The 26,742-nt window shown below is 34.2% G+C and overlaps 2 protein-coding genes across 4 annotated transcripts; both read left to right on the forward strand.

The window, feature by feature from the left end:
• Positions 1-235: 235 nt before the first annotated feature.
• On the forward strand, positions 236-25,829 carry LOC138317173 (hemicentin-1-like). The gene is made up of 11 exons (XM_069258728.1): positions 236-240; positions 485-956; positions 1,647-1,939; positions 4,095-4,207; positions 4,324-4,476; positions 4,733-4,990; positions 18,071-18,202; positions 18,509-18,919; positions 19,164-19,433; positions 20,381-20,707; positions 25,783-25,829. The coding sequence occupies exons 1-11, from the start codon at positions 236-238 to the stop codon at positions 25,827-25,829; spliced, it is 2,481 nt and encodes an 826-aa protein (XP_069114829.1).
• LOC138317396 (tolloid-like protein 2) lies at positions 1,953-18,131 on the forward strand. 3 transcript variants are annotated; one of them, XM_069259029.1, is made up of 14 exons: positions 1,953-3,377; positions 4,095-4,476; positions 4,721-4,990; positions 5,870-6,065; positions 6,362-9,296; positions 12,002-12,076; positions 13,194-13,309; positions 13,641-13,805; positions 14,350-14,479; positions 14,672-14,790; positions 15,271-15,423; positions 16,828-17,158; positions 17,447-17,526; positions 17,981-18,131. In XM_069259029.1, exons 5-12 carry the CDS (start codon positions 9,268-9,270, stop codon positions 16,938-16,940), a joined length of 900 nt encoding a protein of 299 aa, XP_069115130.1. In that variant the 5' UTR covers positions 1,953-3,377; positions 4,095-4,476; positions 4,721-4,990; positions 5,870-6,065; positions 6,362-9,267; the 3' UTR covers positions 16,941-17,158; positions 17,447-17,526; positions 17,981-18,131. The 3 variants fall into 3 exon arrangements, with proteins under 3 accessions (XP_069115130.1, XP_069115129.1, XP_069115127.1); XM_069259028.1 differs by having other exon boundaries at positions 11,986-12,076; positions 17,981-18,130; XM_069259026.1 differs by lacking the exons at positions 1,953-3,377; positions 4,095-4,476; positions 4,721-4,990; positions 5,870-6,065; positions 6,362-9,296 and having other exon boundaries at positions 9,303-12,076; positions 17,981-18,130.
• Positions 25,830-26,742: the final 913 nt, after the last annotated feature.

Raw genomic sequence — 26,742 nt, forward strand, 5'->3', positions numbered from 1 at the left:
TACTTTGACGTCAGTATAATTGTGACGTCACAATTGTCGTTCCAGCGATCATAGAGGCAGCTGTTGAAATTGTTGTTACGTCCTTGACGGTAATGAATTGTTTATTCATTATAGATGCAAAATATCTAAAGATGTTATTATAAAATTGATATCAAATTGAAAATAAGCATTGCGCTACATTCATTTGGCAGTTATAGGACTTTTGAATGCCAACAGAATAAGAGCCTATTTCAATATGAAGTGCTAGCGCGCTTCATTTAATTTCCGATGTTTAGTTTGCATTCATACTACCATTATTGTCAACTGGATGCAGTTAAATGCTTTAATGAAGCAGATATCGTATTTAATATATTTGATGAGAGATGTATCGACTATTATGATTAGCAATTTACAAAATGGATTTGAGTATTTAAACTAAAACGCCATGTTTTGTTATTTTCACAATCTATTTGTATTGATGAATGGCAGTTAAAAGAACGTAAAGAACACCCGTCTCTCACGAGAACACTATACAATTCAGAACCCAAGGAACATACCTTTTCTCACGAGAACGCTATACAATACAGAACCAATGCTTAATATGGTACCTTTGCTACTTTTTTCCAAATACACTGAGTTTATTTCGTCTGTATGATGAACAGCGACTGTCAGATCCAATCACCGTCACAGTTATCGACAACACAACGGAATTGTCTGCTGCTTTTATGTCCGTGTCACCTCATACCGCGGTGTTCTGGAGTAAAGATGGCGGCATCATCCAACAAGACATCAGACACACACTGACAGTGATCCCGGCTAAGGTCAGCCTCGAGTCAGAATCTGGGGTCAAAGATGACGGATTTAGAGCCTCGCTTGTAATTACAGAGTTAGAACCACTCGACTTTGGTGTGTACAAAGTTGCTGTTAGGAATACGTTTGGAATTAGCGAACGTATAGTCCATTTGACGAGCAAACATGTAGCTAAATATAAATCGTTGATGTTAAGATATATGTCACTGTTATTGTCAATAAACATAAAAGGTCAATAAAAAAGAAAATAGTTAAATATCAAACAGAACACATTATTTTTTTCAAATAAATTATATAGTCAAAGTAAAATTGCGAAGTGAATTTTGGTAATATTCTTGCCGCAAATTATGCTGAATACATTTCTATTATGCTTAATTTGAAGCAGAAAAAATGACCAATTTGCAATACACGTCAAATAACTTAACGTTCCCATTTGAAAAAAATGGTCTAATCAATCTGATTAAAATACAGATCCTTATTATCACTACGTTTGATAAGAGGATCTGAGAAAATCACATTAGGAGTCATGTCCAGGTGACCTTTGAAAATGGCCAATCAAATTGCTGCATGCAAAATTTTGACAGTGAATTTCAGGGGACGAAATTGTTTGAAAAACATTTTGGTTTAGGTAGCCATCTCGCCCATAGAGCACAACAAAGCTTATTGTGTATGTTTACTGGGACGAAATATCGCTTTCAATTGATGTAGCAAGGAGTAGAAAAAGGATTTGGTATGAATTCCACGTGGTATAAAGGTCATCTGGACGTGACCCCCTATGGAAATTTTGTCAAATCCTTCATTTAACGCATTTTAATCAGATTGATGGTCTAATGCTCTTGTTGTCATAATAATTACAGTTCCAGTTATTTAAGCCTATGCGGTGTTTCCAGAAAATGCGACAATCTAGGTTAAGTTTGACTCGTCTCCTGGTTTTGAGGTATAATATATGTATATTGCTTCCAAGACATTATCAATATATGTCCCTGTCCAACGCTACCGCATTAAACCTCCCAGCTAGGGTGAACTTTTATTTAGCTCGATCGGTTGAGCGTGAGACAAGTAATCCAGTGGTCCCAAGTTCGATCTCCTGGGGATACAGTGATTATATATATTCCGAATTTACATATTACAGAGTTATCTGCGCTTGCGGGTAGGTATTGATTGTGACGTAATGTGTTTGCGAGCGTAACGTCATACGTTTCGGAGAAAACGACGTGAATTGCGCTCACAAAATAATGACGTAACAATCGATACCTACCCACAAGGGAGCTAACTCTGTAATATGCAAAGACGGAATAAGAGTCTCTGTGGGAAAAAGTACTCTTCGATTCAATTCGGTCTAAGAGTACATTAAAACTTGCACATATGTCGGAAACAAACCAGTTCTAATGGAAATTAGATAAGTTGGTTTTACTGTGATATGCCCGAAAAGCTCACTGTAGTCAATTGTATGTGAAATGTTCAATCGCCATTACACATAGCCTTGTATGCCGAACCCTGACCCTTGTCTGTGTAATAAAGAATTTTTTGTCTAAAACTTCTCAAAACGCTCTTACAGTTGTATTAACATTATAAAATGCATGTTCTTGTCTAAAGATAATTTCATCAACTCCTCAGTGGTTATTTATTGCATTTGTTTAACGTGCGTGACTTTGACTCGGGTAAGGGTACAGCGTACATGTTGTACCTGCTTAATCGTATTGATCAACGATTTGGAATTTCAATGGTATTAATCAAAATACTTAACAATGTTGTGGAATTTGTCACTATTTCTTGTCATATGTTTCATAAGGAATGTAGAACAATATATTTATGTCAAATTTTACTTTGTGGTTATGTAACGAATTAGTCTCACTGAATTGTCCCTTTAAGGAACCTCTTAAAACTTAAGAGCGATTTATTTCGCGGGAAGAATGTAACCCTGATCAATACGAGCAGCAATAAACCTCTCGGGTAGAGATAACTCTTCTTGAGCCCGATCTTTTGAATATCAGACTAGTCTAAAGAAGGTCGTGATTACGTTAATGTATAAATCCTGCCCCGCTGTTACAAATACCAAAACGTTGATAAATTAATACATCTATGCATAGGCACATGTTACAAAGTATCTTTCAGGTATGTTATTTGTTTTTCAATTTCGTCAATTACTTGTACATTGCTTTTATTCTAAATATAATTTGGTAACATTTTATGGTTATTTTAAGGGGTACCCAACGATAACTTTCATTGAAAACACATATTAGGTTAATAACTTAGATAATGTACTTGAGCACGATGATATAGTACCTTTTAGCACAAACTATTACCATTGATCAAGTACTGTAGACGAAGATATCTTAAACATTTTACTGCTTTGATATATATTTCATACGTTGAGTGGAGTAATGAGCAAACCCGACTTGTTGCCGAGGAAGACGTCATTATGCACACAGAACGACATCAAAGCGAAGACACAAATGAAGCTATATGCGTAGCAATATTAAGCAGAGCGCCACCAACAGAACCCGTGTATGGGAAATACAAGTGCCTTATCAGGAACGAAGCCGGAACTGCAGAAATACATATTGTTCTGCACTTCCCATCGTCTGGTAAATAATGCTTCTTCATAGTCTCCCATACTTCATAGGAATGTATCATATATAAAGAGGGTTTTAGGATATAAGTTTAACAGGTAGGGTCATAAAGAGGACTGATCGTGGGTACGTTAAGAGGTCAGGGATATCTCAATACTCATTGAAACTTAGAAATAGGCGTTTCCTATGCTGCTTTCTTATCTAACGAAAACATCACCTGACAATTTAACCGAATAGTGGATTTGACGAAGATGTTACTTTTAAGATACTCAAGGGGAGACGGCATGTTGTGACTAGGGGACACTAACCCCAAACCATTTGTGCTGGATGAATACAAATAAAAACGAAAGGCGCCAAAGTGGCCAATTTCTAGAAGTTTAAGCATCTTTATAATATACACAAATCCCATCAATAACGACCTCACCTTGATTTTATTCGATTCGCAAACCAACTGCTTGTCATCACGTCTGCGCTAAAAGCGACGTCGTATTCAACCAGAACGTTATCAGAATTAATACTGCGACAGTCAAGTAATGTGTCGCAGACGTTGGTAATGTATCGCAGACGTTGGCTTACATGTATATTTTTGTATTGTTTCTGATTTGAATATGTTAGCATTTTCATTTTAAAGGCGCTTAGTTGCTCTGCAAGGTGGCCAAATGGCAAAGTCTTGAATAAGAAATTGAAGGAATCGGTGTGTTTCCTACTAATATAATTTTCCTTTCATTACAGAACTTCCAGAAATATTGACAATACCATCAGCTATTGTATAAATAACGATGAAATCATTATGTCTGTGAACTTTGACTCCAATATCGCGTATCCGACGGCAACCTGGTACCATGGCAACGTCCAAATTATGACATCGGAGAAATACAGACAACAACTACAATGGAAAGGAATAATTTCTACGAACTGGCAAGCTTCAGGATAAATGACATGTATCAATTTCCGATTCTAGGCGACGATAGAAAGTCACATAATTTTAATTCTAATTATACGGCTATATTGGCTATTTCTGGATACACACTCGATGGCTTTGGTTCCTACAGCGTTGTTCTGCAGAATACAGCTGGGAAAACTAGTCATGTGATAGACGTTATTACACCAGAAGGTAAGATATGTGGCATGCGTAATCGTGCAATACTTCAATACACGCAAAGTCTTAAATGACTTCAACATTAATCGAAGATTTAATTTATTCATACAAATCTTAATTATAAAAGATGGTGGAATAATATTGTCTCTGATATATTCCTTACAATAGATACTGAAGACGAAGGAATAGATATAATCATGAAATTCAGCTCTATTACAGTTCCAGCTTACTTTATATAAAGCAAAATATGTCTTTCCAGTGTTCCCGTAAGCCACCTGTGACCAAGGCGAAACCATTCAACTTGTGTGTAACGTCACTTCCTGTTCTGACATTTCTCTCTCTTGGATCCATTCTGTTGATAATGTCGTCATCAGGAAACTTCCTGGTAACCAAGACGGAACAATCAACACACTTATAATACCTACGTGTATATACTCGGACGCGGGCATCTACACATGTGTTGGTGCGGACGAAGAAACAGGGAGTGACGTTGAAATTAACCATTATAAAACGACACTGACAGTTAGATGTAAGTTGATGTAAGCAAAATCAGGTTCCATATGTGAACTACAACAACAGTTCCATGCGTATATTGTATATAACAAAATGATAGTGATACGATCAACTTTGATTACGTTTAACGTCGTATTAACAGGCCAGATCATGTAAGGACGTTCTCCCATGTCTGTGCAATGGTTTTGTTAGGCCTCAATATATTCGTGTTGTATCTTTAACAAATAGAGAAACTTTTACCCTTTTATAATGCTAGCTCACTGAAGCATTATATCAAAAGACAGATGAATCCCGAAATGGCGGCGGTGTCATGAAAGAAATAGTAAAAAAAATAGGGAAACGAGAATACATTATTGAAAATACAATTTTAACGCTCTAAATGCAGGGCGTATTAACGAAAGCGTATTTGATTAAAGATTAAAACTGTGCAAATATCGTCTAGATCAAGATGAATCGATTCACCGTTGTCCTTGTAGCTCTCAAAGGCACAACATGCATGGAGGTGACGTGATAATATTAAGAGTTTTCCCAATGATTGCGATATAATAGCTAAAAGAAAAACTGATTCCGGAGGAAAAAACGCAAAACAGGATAATAACAAACAGTTTCTTACATCAAGCATCATAATCAGTTTCTTACATCAAGCATCATAATCAATACCAAGTCTCATGAATTGAGTATTTACAACTCTTGTCGTTTAAAGGGACACACACACACATATTTATTTCTCTATTTCTCCGTTGAAAGCTTTAACGACTGATGACAATATGACGAAGACAAGCCAAGATATCGACTCAGAAATTCTTTCGCGATGCCCCTTATATACTAACATTAATATGATGCAATATACCTGTATACCTTTACACTCATCCATTATCTATCTTTCGTGATTCAGCTGTCGCCGTGCTTTAAAATATAACATTGTTAACGAGGTAACTCGCGTAGAAATATGGACTAATGGGGAGATGATGCAACATGAGTCATAACGAGGCTAAGTATGACGTCACTAACGGACCAGGACTACGGACTCTACACAGTGCAGATCTACAACGATTTTGGAATGACCTACAGCTCTGTGATGCTGGATGAAAGTCAGTATTCTTAAAAATAGACTTTTATATATGTATATATATTCCAATAATTTAATCGTAACACGAAATGATATTTATTTTATCTCATTTTTTTCAAATCCATTAAGCCATGTCGGGATTTCACAATTGCGGATAGCTGCGGATAATGATGTTTATGAGATGGATGTGGTGAAGTCAAGTTGATAACACAAAATATAACTAAGTGAATGATAGTTTCAGAAAGATAATAGGTTGTATCTCAATGAGTGAATATCAACATCACTTTCTATATATTTTTTTTGTTTGTTATTTTTCAGAATGCACATAATTGTTCTACTGGATTCGGAAACTGATGTTGCAGGCTTAAATGTCAATGCAAAACGCTCTATGAATATCATATTAAAAAAGCTAAATGACAAAAAAATGTATAAGCATTCATTAATACAAACACATCTTATGAAAAGTAATAAAATAAGTAAATGATTGAGATGATGAATTGTTCTGAAAATATTAACATATTGTGATATCCCTAGAACTGCTGTGTTAGACGTCTAAAGTGGTTCTGCTTCGCCTTTGGTTGTGGAAAACAGACAGAAAACTATTTTGTTTGAAAAAAAACCCAAACTAATGGTAGCCCCGGAGATATCATACTACCGTTTTCAAAAGCTTTGTCTAGTTTTAAGAGATCACTTGTCTAATTGATATTTAATTATTGGTATCTGATGTGTCCGATATATTTTTTATTAACTTGGTTTCCTTTATGATATCAATGCCTCTCGATTTCTGATAATTGCTGCTAAAAGATGTTATATTCAATCTATATAACTTGCTGTGTCTTTGTGATTCACTGTGTTTAAGTGAATTTTATGTTAACAGGGTTTAATGTTACCAAACACTGTGTAGATCCTAATATTCGCGGGGGTTTTAATTTCGCTCAATTCGCTGATCTATCCAAATTCGCGACATTTAATGCTTCTTGAAGTTAATAAAAATCATAGTCATCATATTGATGTGTATGGTCTGAATGACATGTTTAACAGCTACAAAGAAAATTCCCGAAAAAAAACCCACGCGAAAAAAAATCCAAAAATAAATCGTGAAATTTTACACCAGCGAAATTTTACAACTATACAGTATAGGTAATTATGTCCGAAGAGCCCACTTTTCATCCAGTTTGTTAACAAAACGAGCCGTGTAATTCAAGCGTAATCGCCAGAGCGATAAGACGTTAAATGCTAATCTAAGGGTTGCATAAAAAGTGGAAGGATGCCTTTCCCTTTCCTTTTAATCTTTCTCAAAAATGACAACTGGTTGAAATGTTTTAATATAATTCACTTTCTGGTGAAGGTATATTTGCATTTCATTTTGCAATTATAAATTAATGCAGCCCGATTATCATTGAAATGACTCTTACATACTAATTCATGAATCTATTGATTCACAATGTAATTGTAAACATATCAAATTTACTATGCGTTACTTAATAGCATGATATTTAAATAAAGGGCAAATAGATTTTCTAGTCCATACCTGATGCTTATATTACCTAGTATTAGTTGGTCGGGCTCGAATCCAACGTGCCTAGCACGTAAAATTATTATGATATCAATATGCGGGAAAATCAACTTCCCTCTAGTTAGGAAAGATGGTTTCCTTCGTCTTCATCTTGAAAAGCATGTGTTAAAGATACATGTGTGTGAATAACATGTGTGGGGGATGTGTGTGAATTACATGCGTGTTATTTAAATGTGTGAAAAAACCACATGTGCGTTTAACTTAATCACATTTGGGGTAATTACATGTCTGTTAAATTACATGTAAGTGAATTGCATGTATTTTAATTAAATGCATGTTAATTTAATGCGTGTGAATCGCATGTGTGAGAATTACATGTGTTACTTACATGTGTGTTAATTACATGTATTTTAATTACATGCATGTTAATTTAATGGGTGTGAATTACATGTATGAGAATTACACGTGTTAATTGCATCTGTGTTAGTTACTTGCATTTTAATCACATGTGTGTCAATTGCAAGTGTGTGTTGAGAATCTCTGCAGTTCTACGACATGATTAGATTTCACCGCTTAACGTACCAATCTGTATGGTGAACACACGTGTTTACAAAAGGCGACTGTCCTGGTACGTATCACGCATATACCATATGAACATGGCCTTGAATTTGGTTTTCGGAAAGCCTGCAACAGACACAACACACTCCCCCCCCCCGACCTCTAGGAAAACGACTGATATTTTACTTTCATTGCGCACGAGGCTCTTTAGGGGAATCTACAAATTGGAAATATTAATTTGGTAAACATTACCATATCAACATTAATACATATTTTACACAGTTATAGAGTGCAGAAACGTTAAGGCAATCATCGATTGTTTTTAGAGTATTACAGAATCGTTTCCTATCCGAATATACTGTTTGTCGACATGTATTGTTAACGTGCGATAAGAATTCGTAAAGAAATGATATAATATAGTTGTATGATTATTTTTTTTTAATTTGCTATTCATGATATCGAAGCATGACTATTTCAGTTGCAATATCATTCGCTAAAAATAAAATATAAGATCAACCTGTTTAGGATAGTAATGGACTTCAACATACAATAATAAAGAAACAAAACAAAACGTAACACAACTTTTAATGGCCTCAGTTTCCCACTAAGTGGCCGAAGTTATATCAATAAGTACTGAATTAATTCATATTATTTTTTAACTTTATATAGTTTAGAGAAATAAAAAGTATTGCATGGTGCACAGGAAGTATATTTATAGTGTTTTTCCTGACCAAAACTTGGTCATGGAGATATGAACACTGAGAAACTCTACAAACAAGATGACAGAAAGGGAAGTCATTAAACAGTAACTGTAAATATAAAATATGTTCACGTACATGTATACACAAACTGAAGACAAAGGGATGTGTTTAATTACAAAGTTTGGTGCAAAAAATGTAGAATATTTTGGTAATATTTTCCAAGTGAAAAATCAAATAATTATATCAATAAAATGTCTTTATGCCTATTACTTATATTGCTATCCTCTGAAGGACCTCTATTCTTTCCACGAATCTGTGTGTATTTCATCATATACACGCACGCAATTGTAACTGGATGGTTTTCATTATTTTGTAAGGTTTTTTCCAGCGTCGACTTTAGCTTAAGTGTATACTAAACTTAAAATGAATTGTTTCCGCCTTGTGCAAACATGGATGATTTTACTTTCCACATCACAAGGTAAGTTTTTCTTTTCTTTTCATGATAATATTTTTCTACCGTGTTTAAACGATTGTGCTGCCGTATTTTCTGTGGCTTTATAACGCGAAGTGAGAAGTTGATTGTAAATATATCAAACTCGTGTCATATAACAAATAGCAAGCAAAAAAAAAACTGAAACAGAACTCCGTCTATTGGAATTCTGCTTAAGAAGTAGAAAATACATTTTCCATGATATCGTCTTACTATTGATAACAAGGTGGGGTTCGATAGAACACAGCCACACAGCTAAAATAACTCGGTGAGGAATCTTATTAAAGTAATTTATCTTACAACTAATGCACATATCTACAACTACAACTAATGCACATATCGACCAATAACTACTGTCGGATAACATCAAATTATATGTTCTACTTGAATGTTTTTGAGCTTTTGATAATTTCACTTTAAGTCAGTCACATCATTATGCATCCTCGATACTCCAGGGATATTGATCACTTACGATCTCTATCCCTCCTGGTCTTTCTTAGTAAAACTTTGTAAAACACGTAATTTAGACGTTTGATGTACACCAAAAGAGCCGTAGAACGGTACACTGTGGTTGGCTGTGTGGCTTTGATGTTTGGCGTGGCTCTCTCTGTAGTCTTCAAAGGAAATATTTGCAGGCCTTTGATTGGTTCAGCCGTTTTCCGCTGAGCTGCCTCCACTTTAACTATGACATAGTCCAGGGGTGTAGAGATCGTAAGTGATCAGAACTCTGAAATATCGAGAATGATCGTTATGTACCTACAAAGGAATTTCAATGCCTGTTGAAATAAAATGCTAATACAATCGTTAGCATAGTGGTCAATGGTCATATAATGATCTACATAATGGTACAATGTATAAGATTCACCTTTATAAACGTTTCATCATTTGATACCTAAATATAATGAAACAAAAACTATACAGCGCCTTTCTCACACCGCCCTTCGATTAATTGATTCCTTTCACTAATGTATGGTTGCTAATATTTGCCAGAGTTTTAATGTTAATTCGAGGATCCATCCAAATTCGCGAAATTTAATACCACGTGAAATTAATCAAAATCATAATTTTCATATTAAAGTCGATGGTATGAATGGCATGTTTAACGGCTACAAAGATAAATTCGTGAAAATAAGCTGACGCAAATAAGTTCCAAAAAATAAATCGTGAAATTTTACACTCGCGAAATGTAACAGCTGTACAGTAAGCCAAAGTGTCTTTAAAAATACATCAAACGGGACCAGGGCCATTGTCAATTTACTTAGAATGATAAATAACTATGTTGCTATTATTGATACATGATATGGCATGTGTAAATACTATTGCTATTGTCTATCAGAATTTAACTAAATACCTTTTGTATAGTAAATTTAATATACTTAGAAATCAAAAGTGTTAAGTAAAAAAGCCATAATATACGTTATGGAGATAAGCCGAAAACAGTACAATATGTGGAATAGAGAACTGTATCGAGGCTCGTCAGTGCCGAGATATGTTCTCTATCCCACATATTGTACAGTTTGAGGCTTATCTCTAACTTAAAACAAAGTCTTTGTGTTAATAAAGTACACTTTTATTTCTAATATAAACCAGTTTTTTTTTCTTTTTGCCTTTGTCTATGAGCTAAGGTAACCCTACCAATGTGCATTCCACCATGACAAATCCGATATAGACAATTGCAACATAGAACTACCTTTGCCTATCTTATATGTGATGAATAGCATTCATGACCGGAATGCATGAAGCATGCTTTTAAGTTGGAAAACTATCTGTAAATTTATTTTCGTTATGTCCACTGACAGTGATAGAGGGATATTATTTTCTCAATTTAAGCGATATATTAAGGTGCTTTTTACTAAAAGGACATTTCTTTCCAATGTTTGATGTGACATATGAAACTAGACTTGCAATTGAAGCGTTTGTTTGAAAGCGTCTTGCTAAAATGATAGTATATAAAAGTGATTTCCAGGCAAGTTCAAAACAGTCGGTGACCCCAAACTTTTCATTGAATTCAGGGGATTTAAAATTTCAACCTCTCTAGGGACAGCTTTGGATTTATTTATACCATGTGCAATTTCATTCAACAAGCCAATGGGATTTAGATGAAATTCTGAAATATTGATAATTCTGATATATTTGGGATATATACAGAAATTCGGTTGATGTGTTTAATTCCGCATCAGTAGACGATTAAATTCTCTTCATATTCATTGTGTGGGATTTTTTCTGAATTTGAATTTATTAAAAAAAATGGAATATTCCGGCAGGTTGTGTGTTGTGTGTTAACATAATTATGGGATTATGTCCGGAGACCTACTCACCCGTATTGTGTAACTCTCCCATATGCTACCTTTTACTGTCTTATAAGTGACTGTCTTATATTAGAGTCACATATAAGTCAGTAAAAGGTAACATATAGGACAGTTACAGATAATGGTCCGATAATCCGGGAGTTAAAGTACAGAAACAACAATAGATGACATCACAACTATGTTTTAATGTATGTCTTACTTTGACACATTTATGAATAACACCATATTTTAAAAGAAAATTCACCGAAATAATCAAGAAGCTATATATGGTTACATAAAAATGAATGCCGTACTAAATGAGAGTATGAAATACTGTGTTTCTTCATATTTGAGGATATTTGTCAAAAGTTTGTCACTTATGCTTTCAGTGTGTTCTTCGTTTAGCACTTGCACAGACGAACCGCACTTCGTGACATCGACGTCAAATTACACAGAAGTCGATATTTCATCGGTTTTCAGGTATGATCTATTTTTTCTTTTTGCTCTAAAAGATACTCCACCGATGACAAATATTTTCTTTCTCTGACAAAATCATGAGCAGAATTAGAATAAATCATTGTCTTCATTTTCATCTGATGGTAGAAGCAGGTTACTGAATAGAAATAAAGTCATTTAATTGTTCTTTGATACTAAATCACCATTATTTATATCTACTGAAACAGATGAGAACTAATTTAATTCCTGGTCACTAAAAATCATATCATAGCTTTCGTCATCAAAGTATAATGCAAATTTACAAACTTCGTTGACTGAATATATCCTCTAACTATATTTTCAGACACGCATTGACGAATAATCAATTCAATAATTCTGGATGATGACTCTTTTACAAAATTCTAGCGACTTTATTAAAGGGACAATTCAGTCTAAGAGAACATTAAAATGTGTACATATAACGGAAAACCCCCAGTTCTAATGGAAATTAGATCATTCGGGTTTACTGTGATATGCTTGAAAAGCCCATGGTGCTGACATATGTGTGAAATGTTCAAACTTGCTCGCTGTCCGCCATTACACATTGTGGTCGAACTTCTTGTATGCCGAACCCTGTCCCTTGCTCGTAGAGTAATGCAACTTTTGTCTAGAACTTCTCAAATCGCTCTGACAGAAGTGTGTTTACCTTATTAGGTAAATAGTCTTGTCTCAAAATTATGTAAACACCTTCTCAGTGGTTATGTAGTTCATTTGTTTAACGTACGTAACTTTGGCTCGGGTATGGGTACAGCGTCCATATTGTACCTGCTTAATTGTATTGATCAATGTTTTGATATTAACAAACGATATTAATTAAAATACTTTACAATGACGTAAAATTTGTCAATGTTTTACGCTATATGTTTCATAAGAAATGTAGAACAATACATTTATACTATATTTTGCTTCTTGGTTATGTAAAAGAATTAGCCCCTTTGTGAATTGTTTCTTTAAGTTACAAAATACAAACATTAATATAATATTGAATACTTTTTCAACTTCTTCATTACAACAAAAAAAAAAAAACAGAAATAAATATTTGTATTGATGAATTGAATGATCAGCCCCTCTATGGTACTAAATAATTGATTTACCTTTTCAGACAGCGGAGCTGTACATGGATATTAGAACGAGATGATTGCAGCCGTCTGGGTGTCGAAATGATAATCAGTAATTTGGAATTATACGAGACAGATACAACCATAGATTTCTATGATGGTAATTTTTGAGATCAGGGTATTCAGGAAAATGACAAAACAACAAATCGACTTAAAAGTTTAACCTATGACAAAACAATAAAACCTATTTTGTTTTACATTTCGACAAATAGTTTGAAGGGCTTGGTATAGGAAAAAATTAGCATGATATTCTGATGTATAGCAAAGTCAATATATAGAATGTCTTCGAAGAATGCTCCAGTCAAAGAAATAGGCATTATCTGAATTGTCCTTTATGTATTTGCGAAATAGTTCAAAACCGCTGAATTGTACATTTGATTTATTTGAAATTCGCCACAAGCATGCTTGAATCATTTTTAATTGAGTTTTAGGTCCATCGAAGACGTACCCGAGCTTGGGAAGCTACAGCTATGACTATTATAACTATGACCTAGATTGTATAAAGAGATCATCGGGAAGGTTCTTAACCTTGGTCGTACGTGGTGGATATCACATCAGCAGCAGTTTTTATTTGAAATACAGGAATATTCCTTCGGGTAAGTAACAAACAACAAATCATAGTTATTAATAGAAGTCTTCTAATGTCTTTTATAAATAATCATCAGGGATTTTTTAATCGGGGTACAAAAATGTATATATTTATTACTCATTTTCGAAACACCATAGGTTACTATCACTATCGTTAAGTCAATCCATGGAATAGTTCATAGGAAAATTGAAGGCAGCTTGAGAGAGAGAGAGAGAGAGAGAGAGAGAGAGAGAGAGAGAGGGGGGGAGAGAGAGCGAGAGAGAGAGAGAACAATCACAGATATGACTTTGAAGATTACAGAGACAGCGACAATCAACTTCAAAAACATACAGTCAACCACAGTACATCTTTTTCAATTCTGTTCATGTCCATCACCGTACCAAACTACCTGTCGCATCTGATATCGCACAATAACATTAAAATACCCAGACTGGAGAGAACGACAGCGGTATTATACCTAGAATGCAATTTAAAACGATCTTTGGGAACGCAATGTGTGATGAATAGGTGCATTCTAATAATGTTGAATTCTGTTTCCTATATTATTTTAGACGAGTCTTTAAATACCCAACGCAGGGTCACTGAGAACACCGTTTCCGATACATGTGGGACAGAAATACTGCTAGCTTACCCAACACCGAATTCCATCACATCTCCAGATTACCCAAGAGAATACGATAAGTAAGCTTGATTTTCACAGATAACTGCTCAAAATTATGTACTTTATCAAAAATAAAAAAAAAAAACACTAACCTACCTTGTGATTAACCAAGTATTACAGATATATATGTGGTTTTAAAATCAAACAAATCAATAAAAAACACGAAATTATTCTCATTTCATCATGATTGCTAACTTGTTATCTATTTTTAGCTCTTTGGATTGCAAATGGATAGTAGTGTCTGATGACACTTGTAATGATGACGTCATACAGGTGAAGATTCATGCGCTGTCATTGGATACAAATGACGACCACCTTATTTTTTACGACGGTAGGTTTTCATAAATTTTTCTTTTTAATTTTCTCAAAAAAAATTGATGTATGCCCCTCATAGATTCATCAACAGTTTTGAAACTATTTATACACGATGTAACGTTTACTGGTGCGGCTAATCTCATAATATAAAGGAAAGGTGTGGTCGAATATATCATTTTGGGTCATACAACGTAATTAGATACCTCTATATTGATTTTTGTCGTTTAAAATCTTGGAGAGGCCACTATTCAATTCCTAATAATTAAAAGATTATCTTACAGAAAGCACATTATCAGTTCATTTCATTGCTGTTGAACTTATTTCATATGGAAAGATAAGATTACTGAAATTCTTATAGTCCTATGGCGTATTACTGAATATTGAACAGGCTAATATCTGTGCTACGGTTTTAATGAAAGTAAAAAGAACAGTAAGGAAATTTGATGTTGCGACTTGGTTCAAACACATCTAAATATATGTAAATTGTATGCTACAGGAAGAAGGACATTCGACCCTGTACTGGCAAATGTAACCGGAAACCAGAAAGAGGAAGTTATAACTGCTTCCGGGAGATCAATGCTTATCGAGTTTAAAACGGGTGACACTGTGACAGATCAAGGTTTCCACCTGTCATACTTCCGGAAGAAAGGTATTGATTCCACATATAATATGATAATATCATATTTTTTCTGAAAATGCGATTAAATGGCAAATAAGGCACTTAAACATTATTTCGCTGCATTGAATTTCTCCCTGTTTTTATATATCATTTGCATTAAAAAATGTACATTAAACTATATTGAAAGCTTTGAAAACTAAACTAAGGCGGTTATTTTTTTGCATTATTCATCAAGTGTAATTGACCTTCATTTGATTTTTTAAATATTTTGTTCGAAAAGAAAATGATCGGTTGATCGTCGGACTGACTGAAAACTCTACACGGTATCAAACCAAGGCAAATTGAACTTATGATTCTAGTTTTCTCAATTTTTCAATTTTGCGAGCTGAACAAGTAGTAAAATAATGAGACAATTTTCTCATTATACGAAAATAATTATCTCGTTATAACGGGATATAAACACGGCTACAGGATACGTATAGGTTTCCGTATAAAACTTATATGAAGGGCAAATGTATGTATGAAGGGCAAACTGTATGGGCCAATGTTTTCAGGGGCCTTAAGGCGAAGACAGTAACTAACGATGAAAACCGATATGTCTTATTCATAGTATTATCTGAACGAAAATACTTCTCTTTATACAATGTAGAATCCTTAATAGACTACATGTTTTACCAAACTAGAGAATTACAATTGTATATAGCCCTCACGTGCCTGCTTTACACGAGATAATGGGTTTAATAACAGCTTTCCGTATTTCAAATCGTAAAAGGCTATTGATTATAGAGGCACGTGTTAAAACTAAAATTCGTGACAAAATCATTATATCACCATCTAAAAGTGATGCATACATGGCTTGTTTCCCGTTACAAATACTGGTATTTAAAACTTGAGATCGTCCCAATTTTTTCGTAAGGCAACATGCATTCTGAATATAACTCCCTACTTTATTTTTTCCAGCTGACACAATTGCATTGTTGATAATACAGTTTGCATGTGTTTTTGGTGTAATATATTCCGTAGTTTTTGTGTATATTCTACCAGAATTACCGATTCGATTATTTATTAGTGCGTTTATTGTCTTTCTAAGACGACTATCTGTAAGGAATCAAAATTAAACTTCAAGGTCGTTACTTGGTTAGTCGCTGTAGGAACGAAAACAAACATATTGGAAGATATTCAGATAAATTATGCATAAATAAGGCAAAAATGAATGACCTGTCATAAAAATTATAAAATCACTCTTAAATCGGACTTAGGTTGCCATTTAAATACTATTGTGTATTTTCTAAGGAAAAAAAAGTGATTTTTTTTTTTTGCAAAATTGGCTGAAAACTTGAATTTATTAAAAAATGAATTTTAAACCATGAAATGAGTGTCGCGTTACGACTTGTTCATATATTATATACCTCTTTACCTATTTTATTTTATTAGCGACTCCTTCAATTAGCGACGCGATCACTGCTAAAATTACAAAAACTACGGCGGAAATATCCGCTGATTTTACGACGAGCACCGCGCGCTCATACCGCAGTGTTCTGGAGTAAAGATGGCGTCATAATCAAACAGGACACCAGACACAAACTGACTGTGACCCCGGCAGAGGTCACCGTGGACTCACAACCAGGGGTCAAAGGTGACGGGTTCAGAGCCTCGCTTGTGATCACAGAACTAGAAGCACATGACTTTGGCGTATACAGAATTGCTGTCAGAAATAAGTTTGGAATGAGCGATCGTGATGCGCTTCTGAAAAGCAGTGATTCAGGTAAAATAATTTTAACGTAAATTAGTCATAGTGTTAAGATGCTATATTCCGATATGTGGTCAATGAATTGGGTTTTTTTTTCCTGAATACTGAAAAAAAACAGCACGTCTGCCAAAGTGACAACCGCTAAAGAGGTTGGCGTATTTTGACCCTAACAGCAATACCCCCTTACAGGAGTTCTTCAGGGGCGAATGCCACTGATATTACGATAGCTCTATCGAGTATAAATCATTTATTTGTATGAATAAAGAATATTTATATAATATTAATTGTGTTATTGTTTTATAGCTCCAGTCATACAGAGCTACACGACGTTCACTACCAACGCTACAATAGTGGTTACCTTTATATCACGGTCTGACTCTGAGGTAAAATGAATCCAGGATATTTATTTTTTTTAATTAAATTGGACCAAGTTAACAATATCATATATCGCATGTACGAGAAAAAACGATTATGATAGTTTTTGTCTGAATATTTAATGTAGTAGTCGTCAAAAATCGTAATAGTTGGCTAAGCCATAATCCGTTTTCGATAAACTTTTCCTAAAACCAGATATTTTGCTAAGAGATAACTGTCTCGTAACTTCATCCCTACTGCAAATATATCACAATATTAATGATTAAAATATTAATTGATGCGAATCGTCTTTACAAGTGAGAAATAAACAAACCATTCTACAATTGACTAACAATGCAGTTAAGTTCATCGAATAATGCCAAATAAATGATGTGAAATATGAAAAAAATATACCTATGGTAACTTCAAACAGACAATTAAATCGATGTATCATGCCATGTTACTCTTAATATGTCTTCATAGGTTGAATGGTACAAGGACCAGCATCTCCTTCCTGCCAGCCATGACGTCACTATAGATACAGAGCGATATATTGATAAGGACGAAAATGAGGCTTCGACATTCAAAGCCATTTTAAGCAGGTCACACCTCCTATAGAACCTGTTTATGGAAATTACAAATGTATAATCAGGAACGATGCTGGGATTACAGAACTATACATCGATCTTGACTTTCCAAACACAGGTGATCGATGTTTTTTTTATTTGTAAAAAAACTATTGTTAGTAGCCATTCATAGCTTATTTTGACTTTAATTTTATCTCGGTTAATTGAATTTTGCTAATTATAAACTTAGTCTTGTCAAGTCAGAGTCGATATTACGCGGGTACTTTCTTTAAAACATCAACTTAAATGCCCATGATCGAACATATTTATTCCTTAATTTCATATTTGTATTTATTCGTGTCATAAAAAATATTAAAAGATTACGCCATAATAATTACACTTACGCGTCAGTATTTATTTCAATAAATATGGTTTCTTTTGTCAGAACTCCCGATATTATTAAGTACGCCTTCAACAGTGGAAATGAATGACGATGTCATAACTGTGTCGATTCACTTTGACTCCAACATTGCACATCCCACGATAAGCTGGTATCATAACAACGTTCAGGTTGAAGCATCTGAACAATACAGACTGACATTGGACTGGAATGGAATGAACTCCTCGGACTGGTTGTCATCAGGATATCCGTTATCCGAGAGTCTACTTAATATCAGTGACACTTACCAGTATCCAACTTTGGGTAGCGATAGAACGTCAACACACCCTAATGCTAACTATACAGCTACTTTGACTATTTCGAAATTTACTTCCGAACACTTTGGGTCATACCGACTATTTCTTAAGAATTTAGTTGGAACAACCAGTCATGTGATAGACATCAGTATGCCGGAAGGTAGTTATAAATATTTGTCAGACTTCCAGATTCCAGAAATGTAATATGCCACCTTTAATTGAGAACTAATAACACTGAAATTAATTTACAAATTTACTTTATCAGGCCATAATTATAAAGATTAATGTGGTTTATGAATGGTACACTCAGATTTTTGTGTTTTATTTTCTTAACACTAAAACTATTCAAGTTCATCCTTATATACAAATAATAAATTCATCTTTTCAGTTTCATGTCTTTCTAGTTTTCCCATACGCCACCTGTGACCAAGGCGAAACCATTCAACTTGTGTGTAACGTCACTTCCTGTTCTGACGTTTCTCTCTCTTGGATCCATTCTGTTGATGATATCGTCATCAGGAAACTTCCTGGTAACCAAGACGGAACAATCAACACACTTACAATACCTACGTGTATGTACTCGGACGCGGGCACCTACACATGTGTTGGTATAGACAAAGAAACCGGAAGTGCCGTTGTAATTAACCATGATAAAACAACACTGACGGTGAGATGTAAGTTGGTATCAAATATTTACAGTAGTCTCCGCCAAATTAATGAGACTAATTTTGCAAAAATAGTGTAATTATTCTCGCGGGCCGGCTGTGCTGCTAGTCTCGCTTGTCCAAACAAAGTTTTCTAAAAAATGTAAACACATATTTTTAAATTTATATATGCTTTATTTTTATACTCAAGAATTAAGATCAGCTTTTTATTTGATAATTCACCACCAATAATTCCCAACATTTTGTGCATTGCAATACTTTCAATGCATAGGTTTTAATTTTACAAAATCCATCGACGTCAAATTGAACCTTGGTGGTACTCACAAAATCCTGATATTTACGTATACATCGACAGTGCCGACAAATTGGTACGGTCAAACCAAAAAGTGCAGTTATGGCCACACATTTCATTTTACGTTTTAATAACGATATCAGTAGTAATAAAGTGACTAATTACGATGCACAACTTCAGTTTTGTAATCAATGTCTATAAAGCATCATACAGGTTTGTCTGTGAGTTTGCATGATTTTAACAGCTTAATTCTCCAAAACTTTTCATTAGATTACTGACAAAAATATAGAATGTCGAAATGTTCGCCCTGTTACATATAACTTGATAAAATTGAATGATGTATTTAATTAAAAGAACATTTTGCAAAGAAAATCCTTATAATCTTGCTTTCTCCATTATAGAAGCGCTTATTGTTTACACTGTTTCTTGTATCGTGGTATTTGACATCGCAGTCCCCGTGTTTAACCTTTTGTGTTGCCATTAACATAGCCACGTCTCTGATACAGAAACTTATCCAGTACAATTAATTTAGACCAGCGATGACAGCAGGAGGGGGATAATGAAGAACAATTATTAGAATAATAAAAAAATAGACAAGTTTTGACGAACAGACAATCAATTTGACGTTTATAAACCAGCCCTTATATCTTTTTATGTGATTCAGCTATCGCCGTGCTTCTCGAGCCCAATGTGACAATAGAATCAAGACGGATACTGATAGAGGTACCATTCTTCGCCAAGCCAAGTGCCCACCGGATAACCTGGTACCGAAACGGTGAACGGATCAGTCCATCTAAAGATGACGTCATAGAAACGGAACAACGCTATGTTGATGCACCTGTACACGGCACGATCAACCAATTTTCTGGTCACATGACATCCATTAGTGTGTTTTCTTTTACAGCACAGAGTTTTGGAACATACAAAGTTACCATAATGAATGAAATAGGGTCATCTGAACAGTACATTGACGTTAAAAATCCAAAGTATGGTATGTTTACTATTTGTATTATTCCCATAAATGTCTTTAGGACAAAGTGCAATAACAATGATAGTGAAGAGTTTTATGACTTGAAGGCAATCATGGTTATATAGATCAAAATATGTAGTTTCAGAGTACATGTGCTGAAACTGAAAACATGAAATGATTTTTTTTTTTGCGGTACAGTAGGCACTTTATATTAATCAGATCACCTCATTCTTGCATTCATCATGTAATTAGCGATTCAAGATTTTATTTTATCAGGACCTACCACAAAAAAAAAAACTTTTAAATTGAATAAAATCATAAAGCGCATTATTCAATGTACTGAATTACAACTTAACTTCATTTTTGAAAAAAAACAAGTGATCATCCAGTGTCTCATTATCATTTTCTTTGCTAAATGGCAAGGGATAGAAATCGGATCACATATTCCTAACGACATGTAATATTTCCATCGAGTAATGTAGGGGTAGTAAGAATATAGGCCGGATTGTACTGCTGTTTAGTTAGCTCCCTTGCGTGTAGTTGTCGATTGTTACGTCATTATATTGTGAGCACAATTCACGTAGTTTTATTCTTCGACAACAGTACATGACGTTTACCCATGCGAACACACCGACTTCATAATCACAAACCTACCCCGCCAAGGCAAGATAAACTCTGTAAATTGAAGCAATATACATAAATACATGTACAGTAAAATATCTTTAAGGATATAACATAGACACATACAGAGTAAAATACCTCGATGAAGTGGGACGCCATAAAATAGTCACACTTTGTCTATACATAGAGAGGAGTGTTCCACCGATGGGTATTCGGAGTAATACTTAAGGGCATCAGGATCATTCGTTTATTGTACTTATAACAAATCATAAACAAAACAGTGTAGACCATATATCAAGCAACTGTAGAGAGTAACGGGAATTATGTTTGAAAACGTTATTAAAACACATTGAGGAAATGGGTTTTTCAACATGGATAAGTAAAAATCTAATCCTGTTACAACTCCCACGTCATCTTAAATAAATAGATCACAATGTAAAGGACAAGCAGACCTGAAAGTTATCCAGATACAATTCTGCCATATAGTCTATAAATTAAACGAAAGGTTAGCATCCAATTGATGTAACTACAAAATGTACAATACGGAACCATTACATACTACATGTACCTATAGTATCGCCTAAATATCAAAAGATACAGGTCGGACGTACACGCATCAGGTCGACGTAAGCACTAAATAGCCATCACTAACGCCGCCTAGAGCCTCCCCTATAGTTTTATACGAACTGTAAGCAAAACATTGTATAGCCAATAGCTAATAAAAACATATCTTAAACATGTCAACCAAATGCAAACATAGAAGGGGGGGGGGGGGGGGGTTAAACATCATGAACATTGATAAATTATGTCACGGGAGATGTACAATTGCCTTTTAATGATCGCGTGAAATTGTAGCTTGTAACATAGATCGCGTTAAGCGACAAAATGCAACACCCTCCAACCATCCTGTAAAAAGGTCAATGGATGAGACAAGAAGCATAATTTACAGATAAATTTCTTGGTAATGTATTTTGTTCAATGTCATATATATATGTATACATGTATACATACATATCTATTAGTTAAAAAATCACCATGTACCGCCATAAACGAGTATAAAATTTAATACGCGTTATTGTATGTATATTTCTGATATTTACGTTGGAAAAGCTCCGTGTTCGTTAAAAACATGATGATAAATTTCTGGTGAAACTATAAACATTTGGTTATATGATTTCAAGGATTACAGAAAATTAAAAAAAAAAAAAAATAAAAGAAAAAATGCGGTCGAGGTTGCAATACGGCGGTTTAATGTGTGTGTTAAAAGTTCTGAATGTCTAACATGCAATTATGTATATATTTTCTGTGTTATAGATAATGAAGACAGCTCCCTTGGTTAAATGTACATGATAGCTTGCCAATGAACCATATAATAGCTACCATATAATATGATGTCAGCCAGCCGTGAATTTGCCTCTGAATCAAATGAATCAGAAAACATGTATAATGAAAGACCTAGGTGTTTCTTATACAATCATATTCATGCACAAATAGCACATTCATATACATGGTATAGTGTGCATGTACACATATTATGCATTGAATTTTAAGTCAATAAAAAAATGACTGGAGTTCAAAATAGCATCCAGTAGTAAATAAGCTGACCATTGCATGTGATTCTCATATCATCAGAGTAATTGCAGTAAAATTCATTTTTTAGTATTTATTTAGTCTAACCTTGTGGAAAATCCAACTTTATTAGTTGTATTTTGTTAGTTTATCTTTATATATTTAAGCAATCCTAATTCCTTTAGTGTGATCTTGCTCCAAACACTAAGTGAATTTGCTAAGAGCTTGTACATGTAGACCTTCATTGACCTGGACTAATTAAAATTATTGTCAGTCTATTCCTTTCTAATTCAATCAAAACTTTGCAACTTAAAATAGTCTATAATGAATAATGCAATTTAACAACATACATCACAGGCTATTGTCTCTACAGATATATGGATATTCTTATATATATGTGCAATTTGTGTATAACACAACAACAAGATTTTTTTTTTATTACACATAGGGATATCTGTATATCTATAGAGCCAAAACCTTGAGATTTGACACTGACTTTTGACCCAAATAACCCTTGATCTAGCTCCAATCTTGTTTGCTATTTATTTTCTGTATTTGAACATTTCTAAAATGAACAATACATAATTTAAAATTAACAACTCAGACAAATGACATATTATTTTAATTGGTTTATTGTTCATAAATTGGAATTACTTCCTTGTCCCATATAAATTATTCAAAAGTTATACATACTAGGTATGTAGACATGCAATAATTGTTATTATTCCTTTTTTCATTTGTGTGAAGAAGAAATAAATAATTTGAAAATATCTTGGTGATAATAGTAAAGAATTATGCTAGGTTTGTTCTGTCCTTCCTTCTTGAAAATAATTTCTTTCTGGTTCATAATGGGTACATTACAAACAGACTTTATTTTTAACTGTCAGTTTTGATCTCAGAGATACATGTAGTTGTTTTTCCCTATTATTTTTGGGCGAGCTGCCATCACATCTTGCACTTCTGTCATCTGGTTGAAGGTCCCATACATTCTATAAAGAAAATATGGAGTAAATGTCAGTGTTATGTACATAGATTAATACTGTATACATGCATGCATATAATCTTTCAGTGTTATCCTGCATGTAAAACAAACTAGTTCCAATTGTTTTCTGTCAAACACAAATTTATAACAATTACACATCTTTTGAACACAAGTTTATCAAAATCAAACCTCACTAGATACTAATTATAAGTTAGTCATTCTTGAATTACAGGGGTCTAGGCATTTTCATGTGAAGAATAATGGTACTAATTAGTACCAGAATTTATGTAGCCTAAATATATTGCCATTGGACATAATATATAATACATATTGTAAAAAGTCAATTACTATTCTTTACTTACACCACTTATGATGTATTGGTGTGAATTTTATATAATTATGACCATTAGATAGGATAACGAGTACGTGACTAAGTGACTGTAAGTCTAAAAAAATACAATCTTACACACACGAGCACTGATGAAGTAAGTTTGAAAGTGGCTTCTTTAAAGATGCTCCACCGCCGACGGAGCATAAATGATATTCATTATTTTAACAATAATTGGTGTATTATCGTGTTTATATATGTCTAATTAACACAAAAAATAATATAAAATAATTTATTTTGCCGTTGGTGCATGCGCAATCAGTACATCATTCCATATAGGATATAGTGCTGTGGAATTTTTTCGGGATGCAATTAATTATTTTTTCATATTTTTAACTTGAAGTAAAATTAGAAGCTCAAACTTTTCAATGTTGGTAATGGTGTAAAGTAAGTAACTTTTGTAACTGAAGAAAAATACCAAATCGTCTGCTCCTGTTTTTGATAGTGAAAAAATACCATTTGTCAGCGGTGGAGCATCTTTAATACAGTAATATCCATAGCATACAGTAAAATGATATATATCACTGATATACATAAATACACAAATAGATATCGGAAAAGATATCACACTCCTGACGCTGTAAGCCTGTAACAGTAGCTACATGTATATATATCGTACATATGTACATGTATAACACTAAAGAATGCGATCATCTTTTAAGGAAACGCGTATAATACGACTCTATTAATGCTTCTGTTGTAATCCAAGATTAAATCTGTTATATGTTCCCCGATTTATCAACACTTTTCCTGATTTCTAATCTCTGTTTTACTATGGTACCAATTCCAAAAAGCGACCAAACACTTATAGAATATAGGCCTAACTGTTACCCCCTTCGGGGCCCCACTCACCTTATAGAGACGAAGGGAAATCGGTTTATGTGGTTTTGGTAGATCATTCGCAAATCATAGTTGTTGTCATAGCTCGAATTCGTTTCCATATAATATTCTCAGCAATTCACAACATTTCTTAGTTTAAATAATCTCCTTATTCACTTCGAATCAGCAGTTGATTCTAAGCCGGCGAGCTTTCACTGCAAAGCTCGCTCCATTGCGGTAAACAACTTTTATTTCCGGACATGCGCAAAGTAGCATTTTTAAGATTTGGAGGCGTTAACTTTTGACTTTCTGTCGGACCCGCGCATAAGTCTAAAATAAAATTTTGTATATTTATATCTTTGGACCTCTTAACTTTCTAGACTTGTAATTTGGGGAAAGTTCGTAACTTTTTAGGGCTATTACACAATATCTTGTCATTGTTTGTTTTACGGACCCTGAAAGATACGGATTATGCGGCTTTAAGTATTTTGATTAATACCATTGAAATTCCAAATCGTTGATCAATACGATTAAGCAGGTACAACATGTACGCTGTATCCTTACCCGAGTCAAAGTCACGCACGTTAAACAAATGCAATAAATAACCACTGAGGAGTTGATGAAATTATCTTTAGACAAGAACATGCATTTTATAATGTTAATACAACTGTAAGAGCGTTTTGAGAAGTTTTAGACAAAAAATTCTTTATTACACAGACAAGGGTCAGGGTTCGGCATACAAGGCTATGTGTAATGGCGATTGAACATTTCACATACAATTGACTACAGTGAGCTTTTCGGGCATATCACAGTAAAACCAACTTATCTAATTTCCATTAGAACTGGTTTGTTTCCGACATATGTGCAAGTTTTAATGTACTCTTAGAACGAATTGAATCGAAGAGTACTTTTTCCCACAGAGACTCTTATTCCGTCTTTGCATATTACAGAGTTAGCTCCCTTGTGGGTAGGTATCGATTGTTACGTCATTATTTTGTGAGCGCAATTCACGTCGTTTTCTCCGAAACGTATGACGTTACGCTCGCAAACACATTACGTCACAATCAATACCTACCCGCAAGCGCAGATAACTCTGTAATATGTAAATTCGGAATATATATAATCACTGTATCCCCAGGAGATCGAACTTGGGACCACTGGATTACTTGTCTCACGCTCAACCGATCGAGCTAAATAAAAGTTCACCCTAGCTGGGAGGTTTTAATGCGGTAGCGTTGGACAGGGACATATATTGATAATGTCTTGGAAGCAATATACATATATTATACCTCAAAACCAGGAGACGAGTTAAACTTAACCAAGATTGTCGCATTTTCTGGAAACACCGCATAGGCTTAAATAACTGGAACTGTAATTATTATGACAACAAGAGCATTAGACCATCAATCTGATTAAAATGCGTTAAATGAAGGATTTGACAAAATTTCCATAGGGGGTCACGTCCAGATGACCTTTATACCACGTGGAATTCATACCAAATCCTTTTTCTACTCCTTGCTACATCAATTGAAAGCGATATTTCGTCCCAGTAAACATACACAATAAGCTTTGTTGTGCTCTATGGGCGAGATGGCTACCTAAACCAAAATGTTTTTCAAACAATTTCGTCCCCTGAAATTCACTGTCAAAATTTTGCATGCAGCAATTTGATTGGCC

This window comes from Argopecten irradians, chromosome 3 (assembly GCF_041381155.1).
Source record: "Argopecten irradians isolate NY chromosome 3, Ai_NY, whole genome shotgun sequence".
NCBI lineage: Eukaryota > Metazoa > Mollusca > Bivalvia > Pectinida > Pectinidae > Argopecten > Argopecten irradians.